The 16,751-nt window shown below is 43.1% G+C and overlaps 1 protein-coding gene across 7 annotated transcripts in view; it reads right to left on the bottom strand.

Moving 5' to 3' along the window:
• The window catches only part of CDHR4 (cadherin related family member 4), a 40,032-nt gene extending 26,830 nt beyond the window's left edge, over window positions 1-13,202 (bottom strand). For 5 of the 7 annotated variants that reach the window (XM_020999285.2, XM_078152366.1, XM_020999282.2 and 2 more), the window contains exons 1-10: window positions 13,101-13,202; window positions 12,905-12,988; window positions 11,319-11,491; window positions 8,194-8,356; window positions 7,669-7,757; window positions 6,305-6,403; window positions 4,216-4,319; window positions 2,338-2,474; window positions 2,029-2,212; window positions 696-852 (exon numbers count right to left, since the gene is read on the bottom strand). In XM_020999285.2, coding sequence (XP_020854944.1) covers window positions 696-852; window positions 2,029-2,212; window positions 2,338-2,474; window positions 4,216-4,319; window positions 6,305-6,403; window positions 7,669-7,757; window positions 8,194-8,356; window positions 11,319-11,491; window positions 12,905-12,988; window positions 13,101-13,149 — 1,239 coding nt within the window. In that variant the 5' untranslated portion in view covers window positions 13,150-13,202. The remainder of the gene's footprint in view (window positions 1-695; window positions 853-2,028; window positions 2,213-2,337; window positions 2,475-4,215; window positions 4,320-6,304; window positions 6,404-7,668; window positions 7,758-8,193; window positions 8,357-11,318; window positions 11,492-12,904; window positions 12,989-13,100) is intronic. The other 2 variants (XM_078152368.1, XM_078152371.1) reach the window with 2 other exon arrangements.
• Between the last annotated feature and the right edge of the window lie 3,549 nt (window positions 13,203-16,751).

Below are 16,751 nucleotides of genomic sequence, written 5' to 3'. Positions count from 1 at the left end.
CCTTCAAGTCTGTCTCACTATCTGCTGTTCCTCCTAACTGCTATGGTAGCTCCTAGGACCCAGACCCGTCAAAGTTTCTCTCTATTGAAATATTGGTATCACCCATAACACACACAGAACACAAATTTTGAACATTGATTTGCAATAGGCATTTGTCTAACTGAATTGTGTGACTTTGGTGATATGACTTATTCTATCTGGGCTTCATTTTTCTCATTTATTCATTGAACAAAGTTATTAAGCGCTCCCTGTGTATGGAACACTGGGCTAAGAGCTGGGGAGACAAGGACTTTAGAGGAGACCCCATCCCAGGCTCTTTGGAGCATTTGCTAGAGTATAAAACACAAACACAGATAACTCTAACACCTCATAATGCCTAATAAGGATGATAAAGAGGTTCAATAGGACAAATAATCTCTCTCTTTCCTGTCTTTACTATATAAACTTGTGAGGATCAAATGGACATGAAAGTGTTTGGGAATGGGTAAGGACTATCTAAAAAGCCACCCCCACTCTCCACTCTGCCCACAGCAAGTCACAGGGCCAAGCCTTGGTAGAAATCCCAGCCCATGGCCACTGTATCAGGTCCAGGGCTGCCCATTCTAGAAATGGATTCCCAGGGCCGACATCCCCTCTTGGTGGTGTCCAGAGAGGCCCTGGGTCAGGAGTGAGGCGGTGGGGGAGGGGGGTGGCACCTCAAGGACAGGACCGTGTAGGCGGAAGCTGTGGTTTGACTTGGTCTCATTGTGGTGCCGGAGCTGATAATGAAAGGTGCTGCTGCTGGAGTCTGGGTCAGAGCAGGCCAGAGTCATCAGGATACTGCCCACAGGGATGGTCTCTGGGACTTGGGTGCTGTTGGAAAGATATCGGGGTTGGTGTGAAGAACCAAAATGAGGAATGTTCAGGGGGAAGATAGTGCTGGTACATTGGAGAAAGCTTTGATGCTGAGTGGGAAGACTCGGCCCTGACATGGACCGGTTGTGTGACCACAGACAAATTGCTAAACCTCTTGGGTTCTTGGTTTTCTCATCAGGAGGGGCAGAGGGAAGGATGAGTTGAATGGGAGGATCTCCAAGGCCCTTCCAATTCTAGCATTCTATGTTTGCTTGGTAAGGATTTCAAAGGCCAAGGAAAAGGACCAGCAGGGAATCTGTACCAACAAAATTTCCCAACTCCATTCTACTCTGAAAGGCTCTAAGTTCCAGTCTTGGGTGGGAGTCCCTCTAAGGTGCTGTGAAACAAACCTCTACCCTGGGCCCAAGACCTACCTGACCCTCTGCCTATTTCTGATAATACCAGCTCCTCTCTCAGAGTGCATCCTGGGCACATTTCCTTCAGTCCTCTCCCCCTTCATTTCACAATTTAAAAAATTTCCCTATCCCTGAACCCATGTGTCTGTTTCCCCAAGGACCTTTCTGGTTGCTTAGCAAACTTGACTCCTGGCATCAGAGTTTTTCTCTTCCTCATTTCTAACTGCTTATCCCCGTACCCCCTCTCTTGCTGTTACGCTCTTCCAATTCCCTTTCCTATCAATCAGTTAATCAGCAAGCCTACTGTGTGTGAGGTACTGTGGTAACACACACTTTCCCTTTCCCTTCTCTTCCCTAAGATAGATAAACAATAACAGTAATAACAATATATGAAGATAAACAACAATAATAATGTATTTTCTAGCATTTATATAGAAAAGAGAGAATATAAAGTTCAGAAATCCATACAAGAAAAGTCACTGGAAATACAATTACAAGAAATCTGTCAGTTCTAGATGAAGAGGCCCTAAACTATTCTAATCTAAAATTCTCCCAGGCTTCACCTGTCCTCACCATCCATATTCCCCCCGGACTAGGAAGGATGGCTTTGGACTCCATGAACTGAGCTCCTTGGTTTATTTTATAATCATAGGCTCATTTTCAGTCAATCAGGAAGCTTCAGCTATCTTGGGGACCAAGCCTGGTAGGTTCTGGGTGGTGAGGGTTTCATGGGAGAAGAGGCATCCAGAAGGGCAGAGTCGGGCTGCTGACAACTCACACCAGCAAAGCAGGGGTGCAGCGAGGAGCCCAGGTGTTGGTGGGCAGCACGTTGATCGTGACACTGAGCTGGGCACTAATCGAGGGTTGAAATGGATCATATGCCATTACTTGTATCTCGGTGACGGCAGCCCCAGGGTTTCGCCCCAGATCCAGAGGAGCTGTGGTCCGTATCAGTCCATCCACTGTGCACCAAGTGAGGAGGAGTGAACCTATGGCCCGGCCCACAGCACACATCTCCACCTCACCTGCCCTGTTCACCTTTGCCCAGGCCTACCCCCAAACCTTTCCCATACCCATGAAGGCTCACCAGAACTGATGGAGTATAAGGGGCAGGGGACAGGCTCAGTGATCTCATATCGAACACGGCTGCCATTGGCTTGGACCTGGCCAACCATTCTACCAGCCTCTAGGTCTTCAGAGATGTTGAAGGTCTGGAACTGAATCCTATATGCCCAACAAATCTAAGTACCTTCCCATTCATTGATCTTTTCCCTAGCATTGTCCCCGCCTCCATCAGAGCAGAATAACCAGAAGGAAAAGAGAGAGGTGGCTATAGCTGGTCAGCCCCTTGAGACCCAGCCCAGAGCCGGACACATTCTACATTCAGAATCACAGATCACAAAATTTCAGAGTCAGAAGGGACTTCAGAGGACATCTAGTCCAATCCTTACCTGAAGAGGTATCCCCTTTACGACATTCAATTCCATAAGCATTGAGAGACAGTAGCGTAGTGAGTAGAATAAGTGCTTAATAAATGCTTTTTAATTCCTTCATTCATATAGACCTAAATATCAATGCTACAAGGGAGAATGGGATGCGTGTAAAGGGGAAGTCCAGGTAGAATGCTATGAGAGACTGGAGAAGGGAGAAATCACTTTTACCTGGAGCATCAAGGAAGACTTCCTGAGATAGTATATTATGTAAGTTTTAAAGAAAGAGAAGGGGGGGCAGCTAGGTGGTGCAGCGGCCCTGAATTCAGGAGGACCTGAGTTCAAATCCAGCTTCAGACACATAACACTAGCTGTGTGACCCTGGGCAAGTCACTTAACCCCATTGCCTAGCTTAAAAAAAAGAAAGAAAGAAAGAGAAGTATTTAATGTAGGGAGATGAGAGGTGAGGGATGGGGAGAAAACCATTTGAGGCATTCAGGGACAACACAAGCAAAGGCTGGTATATGTAACTTACAATATTCATTATATGTCTTATCTCACTTTATATTTATAATAACTCTGTGGATGAAATTATGCATGTATTATGACTCCCACTGTGCAGAGGAGGAGACAGAGGTTTGAGAAATAAGGAGACTTACCTTCCTAGATTTTGATTTTCTCATCTGTAAAATGGGGGAGCTGGAAGAGATGGCCCTCAAGGTTCTTTTCTTCTCTAAATCTGGGAACCTGTGTGATCCTGTAACTGATCCCCCAGGTCACATGGACCCAGCCCCACTTCCCTCTCTGTACTACCTCAGAGAGGAGAGAGTGAGAATGGGGGACCCAGAGTGGTCCAGTTGGTCTGGGAGAAAGAAAGTAGGATGAACTAGGTCTGGACCAGTAAGTTGGAGTTAGATTGGAATGGTTGTGAATGCCAGGATCAGGAGTTTATGCGTCATTCAGTGAGCAAGAGATTTCCCAGACAGCAGTATGAAAGATGGACCAGAGAGGATTTACATTGGAAGTGAAGAGACAACTTCCCTGATGAGTGACCATCTAGTTTCCACTAAAGACTTCTGGGGATAAGGAACTTACTAATACCAGAGCCTGTCCATTCAACTTTTGGACATTTCTAATTATTAAGAAGTTTGGAATTACATGGAACTCAGTAAATATTGTTGGAATGAAAAGGAACACCAGTCTCTTTTTCTTAATAAGACCATTAAAAATACATTTTTTTTAGCTGCTTACTTATGTGCAAGGCCTTCTTCCTACCTCCTCTTTGGAGCTCTGGTAGAAGAAATCATAAGATTGTAGTGTAATGCTAGAATGGATACCCACAGCCATCTAGTCCAATCTTTCCCCTCCCCCATCCCATTTACAGATGGGCCTAGGGAGGTTAAGAGGCTCAAGGTAACATGGGCCACATTCCTCAATGTAGGACTTACAATGTAGGACTCACAACGTAGGACTCACAGTGTAGGACCCACAATGTAGAACTCAGCCCTAGACCCAGAGAGAGGAGGGTTTCCTACCTGAAGGAGACCTTGTTGGAGGGATTGGGCAGAACCTCCACCGTCAGGGTCCCCTGGCAGCTGCTGCCTTGTCCATCAGTGACCAAGATTTTCAGCAGGAAGTGCTAGGGGTGAGACCCAAGAGAAAACCAAAATGGCAGGTGAAGGCACATGAGTCTGCCACCCTCGCTGAAACCCTACCGTAATAGCATCGCTTGTTCATTCATTCATTCATTCATTCATTCATTTATTCATTCGCCCATGCAATAAATACTATGCAGGCCTGGGGGATATACAAAGACTCAGTTTCTGTCCTTCTGGACCCTGGACCTTTAATAAGGTTTATTGGGTTAACAAACCTCTTTCTTAAAATACAACTACCCTAGAAAGGGTTGACACATTAGGCTATTGGTTATTCACTCCGAGAAAGTCTGGGGGTGAAAAGAGTTAGGAAACCTAGATTTAAAGGCTGGCTCATCCATTTACTACCTGTGGGGACCTTCTCTGAATCTCAGTTTTCTCTGTAAAATGGGGATAACAACACTGGCTCTCCCCACTTCAAATTAGATAATATTCATAAAGCCCTTTGTAAGCCGCAAAATGCCACATAAATGTTGGCTTATTATTAATTATCACACTTTAGTGTGCATTGATTTAGTCATAGGATTATAGATTTAGAACTAGGAGGGAGCTAAAGAAGCCCTTGAGTCCAACTCTGTCATAATTAAAGATGGGGAAACTGAGACGCAGAGGTGCTAAGTGACTTGCCCAGGTCTCCACAACTAGTAAGTGTTCCAGGTAGGATTTAAACTTGGGTCGTATAGATTCCAAGTCTTTCACTCTCTCCAGGCCATGCTTGCCTGCCTCTTAATCAGCTGTTTTTCCATATAGTGGTTAAACATCCAGACCTTGAGGAAATTTTAATTTTAACGAGGGGAAGAGTGAGAAGAGAATCCTTTGGAACCTTGGGGTTGCTCTCAATTCTTCCCTTTCCTTCACTTCCGCCATCTGAGTACTTCCACAATAGCATATTCCAATCACCACCATCCTAATGGAGGTCCTCATCACCACCAGGTTGGGTTATCACTTACATCCTTATAACTCTCACTCCACCCTACTCTGCCTCTCACACCAACAAACCATCCTTTAGGCCCCCCCCCCCAAGAATCATCTTCCTTATCAATAGCACTGATCACTCCAGGCTTCTGCTCAACAATCTTCACTGGCTGCCCACTGCCTCCAAAACTCCTACACCTGGCATTCAAGGCCTTTCACAGTCTGATCCCACCTTACCTTTCCAGCTTGACTTCTTTGTTTTGTACACTGTACACTCCAGTGCAAGTGAACAAGTCTCTGCCCTCATTCTGAATATACCCTAAACGGCTCAGGATGGTCCTCCATGCCTTATCCAATTTCTATTCATCTATTACAGTCCAACCCAAATCCCAGCTCTCCTTTTCCTAATAGTCATGGCTGGGAGTCACTTTCTCCCGGGGACCTCATCTAGCACATGGTTTTGGCCTCTCTAATGCTCTCTTCATATAATATTATTCTTCTCTGTGTTTCATCCATTGATCTATCAGATGGCAAACTCATGAGAGCAAGGGGTGTGTCTAAAGTGCCTTTCCTCCCCAGGACCCAGCACAGTATTCTCATAGTACTCCATCTATCATCCTCTAAGGTGACCTTGCTTCTACTCTGTAAACATATATGTACATACATATTATCTCCCCCCTTAGAGTGCAAACTCCTTGAGGGCAGGGACTGATTTTCTGTTTTTGCTTTTCTTTGTATCCTCAGCTCTCAGCAGAGTGCCAGGTATATAGTAAGTGCTCAATTAATGCTTATTGGTTGATTGGTTGTATACAGTAGGTGCTTAATACATATTGGTTGAATGAATTAATGAACGGATCACCTGGGCAGCAGGCAGTGCAGAAAGAAGCCTGAGGCTGGTACTGCCTTTCCCATGTCCAACATACCCACTGTCCCCCCTCTCTTTCAGCCTAGGAGTTTTCCCAGCTTTCACCCTGCACCTCCCATCATTTCTCCTTCTTCTGGGGCTCAGCATCTCATCCATTTTTCCAGCGCCCAGCAGGCAAGCGACACTCACCTTGTAGGCACTACCAATGAGGCCCTGGCTGGGGGTTAGCACCTGCCCCAGCTCATTGATAGAGAAGGATCCGGCATCTCGGGGGCTTGTGAGCATCATCTATGGGGAAAAAGGCTGGAGTGGGTAATCAGGGACCCCAACTTGTGTCTCTTCTTTGCTAAGCCCTCCACAAACCGACTTCACTCTGGTAAGGGAAAGAGTTAGAGGTTCTGGATCTGAATCTGCTCTCTGATACTTACTAGCCAGGTGATCCGGAGCTACTCACTTACCCTCCGTTTCCTCATCTGTAAATTGGGGAAATCCTATTGCTACCTACCCACCTGTCTCTTCTACTGCTCCCTTTATATAAGCCTCTCACTGTCCCAGAGCATGTCCCATGTCTTATTATTATTCCTAATATACAATAATATTATGTGTCATATTATATAACATGATGGTGATTATATATTAGATAATATAATAATTATATAATTATATATAAACTTCATCTAATAGTATAATGGTATATGTATAGTAATAGTATAAGTAATAGTATAATGCATATTATATTATTATGTATATTATACAATATACTATAGTATACTATATGTATACTATAACATATATTATACTATATACTATAGTAATAGTATAAGTAATAGTATAATGTAATAGTATAATGATGATTTGTATATGATGTTATATAATAATATAATATTGGGTTTTTTTGTTGTTTGGTCGTTTCAGTCATGTCTGACTCTTTGTGACCCCATTTGAGGTTTTCTTGGCAAAGATACTGGAGTGGTTCGCCATTTCCTTCTCCTGCTCATTCTACAGATGAGGAAACTGAGGCAAACAGGGTTAAGTGACTTGCCCAGGGTCACACAGCTAGTAAGTGTCTGAGGTCAGATTTGAACTTAGGTCTTCTTGACTCCAGGTCTGGCACTCTATCCACTGTGCCACCTAGTTGCCATAATATTATTACATAATAATAATAACAATAATAATAGCTAACATTTAGATAAGGCTTTATGGCTTGCAAAATGCTTTGCTTTTATCTTCTCATTTAATCTTCACAACAACTCAGTAAAGTAGGGGCTACTATTACCCCCATCTTACAGATAAGGAAACAAAAGCTCAGAGAGGTTGGGTGATATGTTCAGGGTCACACAGCTAGCAAGTCTCCTACTTCCAAAGCCCAGAACTCTTTCCACCAAGCAAGTCCATCTTGACGGCCCACCCCATCGCCTTTCCTCACAATGTCTCAGCTGCCTAGAATCTCTATTATTCTATAATTCTATGCCTGGCTGCCTGGGGTTTAGAGAGGGCTAGCCCTTGCCCATTCCCTAGGCTCTGAGCTCCTGTGCCTTGACCCCCTGGCTCACCTTGAAACCAGTCAGTCCCCTGCGGAGCAGTACCACGTAGATCAGGGATTGGGGTTCCACAGTCTCCAGAACCTGCACCTTGTCCCCAGCTGCCCCAGGCAAGAAGATCACAGGATTTAAAGGGTAGAAAGAACCTTAGAAATGATCTAATTTCCTCCTTTTGCAGATGAAGAGAGATTGAGACTCAGAGAGGTTACAAGAGGGGTAGATTCAAACCCAGATCTTTTGCCTCCCAATTCAGCGCTCCTTCCCTTCTAACCCACTGCTTCTTTGCACTAGATCACTGACAGAGGAGACTCCCCCTCTCACTTCCTACCTAGCTCCCAGGTGCCAGAAAAAGGGTTTTGTAAAAGGCATAGGGGGAGGCGTCACCTGCACCCTTCCCCACGTGCTCTAGGTCATGGGCATGGTGCCAGAAGAACTATGGAGAGTGTCCACTTAGACCCACATCACTGTGCCAAGGGTGCTGGGGCCATCTGAGCAAAGCTCCCAAGGGCCTCTGTGTCCACCCTGTGCCCACCTTACCTGTGCTGAAGACCCGGCCCAGACAAATGGGGTGATCATGGGCCTTAAACACCTCAACAGACAGGGGCAGATTCCACTTTTTTCCCATACATGTGAGCTTCAGGTTGAGTTGGTAGTGGTTTACCTGCTGAGCATCCAGCCTGGCTGCACTGCTTAAGGTCACCTAGGGGTAAGTGTGACAGCATCCACTGAGTACCTCACAGCTGGTACAGTGGATAGAGTGCTAGACCTGCAGTCAGGAAGTTCAAATCTCACCTTAGATACTTAGTAGCTTTGTGACTCTGGGTTGCCTCAGTATCCTCATCTATAAAATGGGGATAATCATAGCACCTATCTCTTGGGGGCAGCTAGGTGGCGCCATCATGCATAGTGTACCAGGCCTGGTGTTGGGAAGACTTCTGTTCCTGAGTTCAAACCTAGCCTCAGACACTTACTAGGCATGTGACCCTGGGTGAGTCACTTAACCCCTGTTAGCCTCAGTTTCCTCACCTGTAAAATGGGCTGGAGAAGGAAATGGTAACCCCTCCAGTATCTCTGCGAAAAAAACCCTAAATGGGGTTACAATCAGTTGGACATGACTGAAAAACAACCGAACATCTCCCAGAATTGTTGTGAGGATAAAATGAGATAATATTTGCAAAGCGATTTACAAAACCTTAAAGTGATATATTAATGCTATTACTAAACTGTTCGGGAGCCCCTGAAGAATCAGAAAGTACTGCAGTTGGACTCAGTCTCCACTATTTACTAGCTATGTGACTTTAGGCAAGTCGCAAGAGATGCAAAAATTAACAGCTAAATTAGCACCTAATTAACAAGAAGAATTAGTTTAAATAGGAAGCACCTCATTATGAACAACCTTGGTAACCACTAGAGTAAAGAATTCCTTCCTCCCCCTTAACTTTGACCAAGAAGCAGTAGCATAGTGACTTGTGTTATTGTAACATCATAAATTGAGAATTTCTGAGCACATTTTATGCCAATTTGTGTGTGTGCGTGTGTGTGCTGATCTCACACTGTCTTGTTTTAAAATTTAACCTTTAAAACACTTAAGCCAAACATTATGAGGCTTTACAAACCAGACTATGAAGTGATTTCTTCACACCCCTTCAGTAGTCTTTCCCATCCCATTCCCTGGGACCCCCATTGTCCTTCTCTCCATCTCCTTCTCACACTGCTCTTCTGGACCTCTCTTGGGCTGTCTTGTCCTGCCTTCTCCAGCCTTTCCTATATAAAGAACCCTTGGATGAGAGGTGCAGTCAGGAGGAGAGATTCTGAATCAAATGTGTTGCAAAAAACAGAAGATTGACTTTTTTTAAATTTTAATTTTTTTAAATTAGAAAGAAATATCCTGCCCAGATCATGTCCTTCCTCCACTCTCAGATCTCAATCCATTCCCAGGAACTCACATCCCAGCAGAGACAAATAGGGACAGCTACTCAGGATGTCAAGGAAATTGGAAGTGGCTATACCCCTTGGACCCCAGCCTGAAGTGTGTCCTGAAGGCTCTTCCTAGGAGTCAGTGGCTAGGGGAACAGGTAGGAGCTGGCATGTGTGATCTCTTTAGGCCTTTTCATTTATATATAAAATAAGAAGGTTGGACTACCATGGGTTCCCAAAGTGGGTGACACCCCTTGCGGGGCACTGGAATGATCCAGAGGAGTGGTAGTAACCTCAAGTGTAATAGGAGGGCACTGAATAAAAATAAGGGAGCGGTGGAAGCATAAAGAAAGAAGAGAAGAAAATTTTGGAAAACCATTCGTGCGTGTTTCATCTGTTGTATAACAGAGTTAAAGTAATAGTGATTACATTATTTTCCAAATAATTTTCCAAATAATGATCCACAAAATGCAAATTATAACTGATCAGTGGTCAAGTCTGCCAACAGGTCTTAACAAGCAAGTGTTGGCAGGCAAGTATGTCCTGTGTTGTCAGGAAGTCAAACATGCATAGGCAGGAATATGTGCATGTAATGACTTGTTTACAATATGATACTATACAGTTACATGACATAATATTGTGTCATCATAATTTCAATGCAGGAAAAAACCAACAAATTTACAATAAATTATTAAATTTAAGATGAGTTTTTTTTTTTTAGGCTATGCAATGGAGTTAAGTGACTTGCCCAGGGTCACACAGCTAGTAAGTGTTATGTGTCTGAGGCCAGATTTGAACTCAGGTCTTCCTGAATTCGGGGCCGGTCCTTTATCCACCACACCACCTAGCTGCCCCATAAGATGTGTTATTTTTTATTTTATATTTTTTGAAATGATGCAAATTTTAAAAAACCATTAAAGGGTTAGAGAAAGTAGATTTCCAGGGGGGGGACTAAGTAAATTTTTTTTTTGAAAAGAGGGTGGTTGGCTAAGTAAATTTGTGAACCTCTGGACTAAACCAATCTTTATTTTTTGTTCAGTTGTTTTTCAGTCATGTCTGACTCTTTGTGATTCCGTTTCAGATTTTCTTGGCAAAGATACTAGAGTGGTTTTCATTTCTTTCTCCAGTTCATTCTACAGAGGAGGAAACTGAGGCAAACAGGGTTAAGTGCCTTGCTCAGGGTCACATAGTAAGTGTCTGAGGCCAGATTTGAACTCAGGAAGGTGTCTTCCTGACTCCAGGCCCAGCACTCTCCCCACTGTGCTACCAATTTGCCCCTGACCAATCTAGATGACCTTTAAGGTCCCATTCAGCTCTTGATCCTAGGAAGCCTGGGAACGCTCTGGGCTCTCAGACCTCTCCATCAACTGTGTGTTCTGTGAATTCTCTTTCAATCTCCCTCTCTCTTTAACAGAAGGGACTATGTCTAGTTCACAGCATCATAGAAATTTAGATCTGGAAGGGACCTTAGCACTTTGCCTAGAGTAGGCCCTCATAAATATTTGTTGAGTTGAATTCAGTCCAATCCCTTCCTTTTACAGATGAAGAAACTGAGGCACAGAAGCCTAATGAATCGAAATTCCGAAGGTCCTATCCAGTGCCTAAAATATTTATCCCCCTACCCACCCACCCAAACACAGACTTTAGTAAGATATGATAGCTGATAGCCCTTAAGTAAGGGCTGTAGGAGGCCAGCCCTGGTTCTCCAAGACCTCCTTCACCACCCCAACCCCAGACCCTCGTACCTTTGCCAAATACTGTGTGTAATATCCAGAGAAGCTGGGCTGATTAAAGAAGGAGCTGGGGGGATTCACACTGTCGAGCTCTACGGTGGGTGGGCAGGAGCAGTTGAAAGAGAATATGTGGATGACCGAGCCAGGTGCCTGTTTCTCAGAGATATTCACAATCCAGGGCAAGCCTGCACCCAAACCACAGCTCAGTGATCTGGATTCCTTGTGCCCTTTACACCCCGAGGGCAACCTAGAAGCACCATAGGAACCCAGGCAGCTGAAATGGAGTCAGAAGACCTGAGTACAAATCCTGGCTCGGCCACTTACTACCTGTGAAATCCTGAGAAAATCATTTATTTACTCCGGGCCTCAGTTTTTGCATCTATAAAATGGGAGGGTTAAATTAGATGGTCTCTAATGCCTGTTTGATTCTGCATCCTATGATTCCCTCACCAGCACCTCAGATCATAATGAAAGAGGTTTGTTCCTGGCCCTAATGCAAAGGAATTGATTGACATTGAACAGGTCACATCACTTCTCAAGGCCTTGGTTTTCTTTGCAATATGGGGAGAATTGTGCCTGCCCTCTTTACCCCTGGGTCATAGAATATAGAGCTGGAAAGGACTTTAGTGATCAGTTTCCATAAACTCTTCATTTTACAGGTGGGGAAACTAAATCCCAGAGAAAAAAAGTAAGAAAAACAATGGCAAGCATGTATATAGCAGTTTAAGGTTTGTAAATAATAATAGCTCACATTTATATAGTAACTACTATGTATGTGCCTGGCACTGTGCTGAGCACTTTACAAATATTATCTTATTTAATCCATATAGATACCCTGGGAAGTAGGTACTATTCTTATCATCCACATTTTTACAGGTGAAGAAACTAAGGCAGACAGAAATTAAGTGACTTGCTCAGGGTCACACAGCCAGTGAGTATCCAAGGCTGGATTTGAACTCAGGTCTTCGTGACCCCAATCTACCCTGGCTACTGTACCACCTAGCTGTCCCCCAAGTACTATGCATACATCATCTTACTGGATCTCCATACCAATTCTGTGAGATGCAGAGCCTGGCCCATAGTAAGCACTCGATAAATGCTCATTGACTGAGATATGTACTGTCATTCCTATTTTACAGATGAGAAAACTGAGTCAAAGAGAGAGGCTGTGACTTGACTAGGGAAACACAAGGTAGGGTCTGAGGCAGGATTCCAACTCAGGTTTTCCTGATTATAAATCCAACACCATCCATTGTGTCACCAAGCTGCAAGATTTACATTTTTAACAGATCTGTCCATGATCATACCTGTAGAAAGCCATAAAACATATATTTGAACCTAGCTCCCCTAACTCCAAATACAGAACTCTTCTCAGCATACCATATAATTCCCAGAGTGGATGGCGGAAATCTCTGTTGAGTGACAAGGGATCTTTGGGGTAGTTTAGAAGGCAGTAGTCAAAGGTAGTTACACTGGGGAGGTCGGGATGCTCAAGGGGACCGGGAGTTTGGTGCTGAGGTTCACCCTGGACTTCCTTCCCTTTTCCTTGCTCTCAGCCTCACTCCCACCCTAGGGGCTTCCCCAGGAGGATAGCTTACCTCTAAGAGCCTGGATTGTCCCAGGAGAAAGCAGCTCATGGACTAAACTCTTACAGTCCCCAAAGTTGAGTAAACCCGAGGCACCTTCAAAGACAAGAATTGGTTCTGACTGGGGTGGGGTGGAAAGGAAGAAGGCCATACTTCAGGAGAGGCATCCCCCACACCCTTGTCCTTCCCACCCCCAACTGCTCCATACCCCACATTTCCAGGGCAAAAATGAGCCCCCCAAGGCAGAGCAGCTTCATGTTGGGGGCTGATAACTGAGAGGAGGACGGCTCGAGCTCCCTCAGCTGAAGCCTCTGTTAGCTGGTGTTTGTCACACCCACAACGTTGCCAGGATGCATTGCCTGGGAGCTGTGGACACCACCTTCCACTGCCCCGCCCAGCCCTTGCCTTGGGTTCAGAAAAATCCCTGTGCCCTGATCCCCAGGTATAACTACCTGTCACTTCATTGGGCCACCTATTTCCTACTTTGTGAACTTCATTCTCATCCCACCTCCTGGGACTCAGAAGGGCAGGTATGAGTGCCTCCGTGTCATAGGAGGGAAACTGAGGCCAGGCAAAGCAAGTGGTCTACTCAAAGTGACCCAGCTCCTTAGTGAAAGTAGTAGGACATCACTTCGACGTCCCCCTGGCCCTTCAAACTCACCCTGTTCTCCCTTCTGACTTCCCCTTCTGTCTATTGAACCATCATTCCCCTTCCTTCACTTCCCTGTTACCTTGGGGCTATCTTTGACTCTTCTCACTCTTTCACCTCTCTTATAAAATCAATGACCAAGTCCTGTTTATTCCCCCTTCCTCCCTATAGGTAGCATGATCAAGAGGAACTTAGTCAAGATTAACAAAGTTAAGGGTTAACTTATGCCCTGCTATTGAAGATACCTCTCTATAGGGCAGGGGTTCTTAACCTGAAACCCATGCACCAAGACAAATTTTAAGGAGTTCATGAACTTGAATAAGAAAAAATTATGACTTTATTTTCACTAGCTTCTAAATGAAATTTATATTTCCTTCAATTATTTTATTTTTTTAAAGCACTGAGACATTTTGTTATTCTTTTTTTTTTCAGCCCCAAATTCTCTTCCTTCCCTACTCCCTCTCCTACCCAATAAACAGGAAAGAAAAGCAAAACTTATTACAAATATTTATAGTCATGCAAAAACATTTCTGCATTGGGCATGTTCCCCTCATCCTCCAAAAAAAAGAAAAGAAAGAAAGAGAAAAAATACACTTCAGTCTTCACTCTGAGTCCATTAATTCTTTTTCTGGAGGTGGATATCATGTTTCATCATGAGTCCTGTATAACTGTGGTAGGTCATTGTGTCACCAGGGTTACTGAGTCTTTCACAATTCATAATCTTTTCAATATTATTACAGTGTAGATTGTTCTCCTGCTGCTGCTCACTTCACTTTCATCAGTTTATACAAGTCTTCCTAGGTTTTTCTAAAACCACCCCCTTCATAATTTCTTATAGCACAAGTATACTATCATATATGTATATGTATATGTGTATGTGTATGTGTATGTGTATGTATATGTATATGTATATGTATATGTATATGTATATGTATATGTATGTGTATATGTATGTGTATGTGTATGTGTATGTGTATGTGTATGTGTATGTGTATGTGTATGTGTATGTGTATGCATACATGCGCGCGCACACACACACACACACACACACACACACATATATATATATATATATACACACACACACATACATACACGCACCATAACTTGTTCAGCCATTCTTCAATTTATGGGCAACTCTTCAGTTTCCAGTTCTTTGGCACCATAGATAGAGTTCTTCTAAATATTTTTTAATACACAGGTCCTTTTCCTTTTTCTTTGATCTTCTTGGGGTACAGACCTGGTAGTGGTATTGCTGAGTCAAAGGATATGCATAGTTCAATAGCCTTTTGGGCAGAGTTCCAAAATATTTTCCAGAATGGTTGGGGAAGTTATACTAAAAATGTACCTATTTTCCCACATTCCTTCCAGCATGTATCATTTCCCATTTTTGTTCTTTTAACCAATCTGAAGGCTATGAGGTGGTACCTCAAAGTTGTTTTAGTTTACTTTTCTCTAACTATTAGTGATTTAGAGCATTTTTCCTATGTGATTATTGATAGCTTTGACATCTTCCTTTGAAAACTGCCTATTGAACATTTATCATTTGGGGAATGGTTCTTATTCCTATAAATTTGATTCAGTTTCCTGTATATTTTAGAAATGAGACCTTTATCAGAGAAACTTGCTGCAAAGCTTCCAGTTTCCTGTTTTTCTTCTAATTTTAGCTGCATTGGTTTTGTTTGTGCAAAAAAAAAATTTTAATTTTTATAGAATTAAAGTTATCTGTTTTACCTCCCATGAACCCATCTCTTGCTTGTTTATTAACTCTCCCCCTATTCATAGATCTGACAGGTAATTTCTTCCATGCTTCACTAACTTGCTTATGATGTCGCTCTTTATGTCTAAATCATGTACCCATTTCGAGCTTATCTTAGTATATATATGATATAAGATGTTGGTCTATGTCTAATTTTTGCCATACTACTTTTAAGTTTTCCCAAAAGTTTCTGTCAAATAGCGAGTTCTTACCCCAAAAGCTGGGATCTTTTGGATTTATCAAACACTCAGGTTACTGTGCTCATTTATTTTTATATGTTATGTACCTAATCTGTTCTATTGATCAACCTATTTCTCATCCAGTACCAAATTGTTTTGATGATTACAGATTTGCAGAATAGTTTAAGATCTGGTACTGTTAGGCCCCCTTCTCTCTCTCTCTCTCTCTCTCTCTCTCTGTCTACCCTTAATATTCCTTTTTGTGTATGTGTGTGTGTGTGTGTGTGTGTGTGTGTGTGTGTATGAGGACATCAGGGTTAAATGACTTGCCCAGGGTCACACAGCTAGTAAGTGTCAAGTGTCTGGGATCGGATTTGAACTCAGGTCCTCCTGACTCCAAGGCTGGAGCTCTATCCACTGAGCCACCTAGCTGCCCCATAATTCCCTTGATATTCCTGACTTTTTGTTCCTCTAGATGCATTTTATTATTTTTTTCTAGTTCAATAAAACAATTCTTTGATAGTTTGATTGATATGGCACTGAATAAGTGAATTAATTTAGGTAGCACTGTCACTTTTGTTGTATTGGCTTGGCCTACTTATGAGCAATCAATATTTCTCCAATTATTTAGATGTCTTTGTGTGGAGTGTTTTGTCATTGCATTCACATAGTTCCTGTGTGTCTTGACTACTAAGTTGGAGCCGGAGTCGGAGGCATTTAGGGTTAGAGTTGGAGTCAGTTAGGGTAGTAATTTTAAATGTAATTTCTTTTTTTACCTCTTCCTGCTGGGGTTTTGCATATATAGAAATATGGATGATTTGTGTGGGTTTATTTCACATCCTGTAACTGCGACAGTTGTTAAATGTTTCAACTAGTTTTTTAGTTGATTCTCTAGAGTTCCCCAAGTAAACCATCATATTTGCAAAAAGTGATACTTTTGTTTCCTCATTGCCTATGCTTATTCTTGCAACTTTTTTTTCTTTTCTTATTGCTATAGCTAATATCTCTTGGGCAGGGACCTGTTGTTGGCCAATGTTGGCCAAAGAGCCAGAGTGAAATGGGTGTAAAGAATAATCTTTAAGAAAGAAATCTAGCTAGTAAACCCCAAGATATCTAGGTAGTTTCAGCCATCAAAATTTACTTTTCTTTGGGCAGAACTTCCTCAGATAAGGGCATAATACCCCATGTAGGGACAGGAGAGGAGGGAGAGGGAGAGGAGGGGAGGGTGGAGGAGAAGAGAAGAGAAGAGAGGAGGACAAGCTGAATTGCCTA

This window comes from Phascolarctos cinereus, unplaced genomic scaffold (genome assembly GCF_003287225.1).
Source record: "Phascolarctos cinereus isolate Bilbo 61053 unplaced genomic scaffold, phaCin_HiC Scaffold_4;HRSCAF=312, whole genome shotgun sequence".
Lineage (NCBI taxonomy): Eukaryota > Metazoa > Chordata > Mammalia > Diprotodontia > Phascolarctidae > Phascolarctos > Phascolarctos cinereus.
This window is presented reverse-complemented; position numbering and strand designations above follow the sequence as displayed.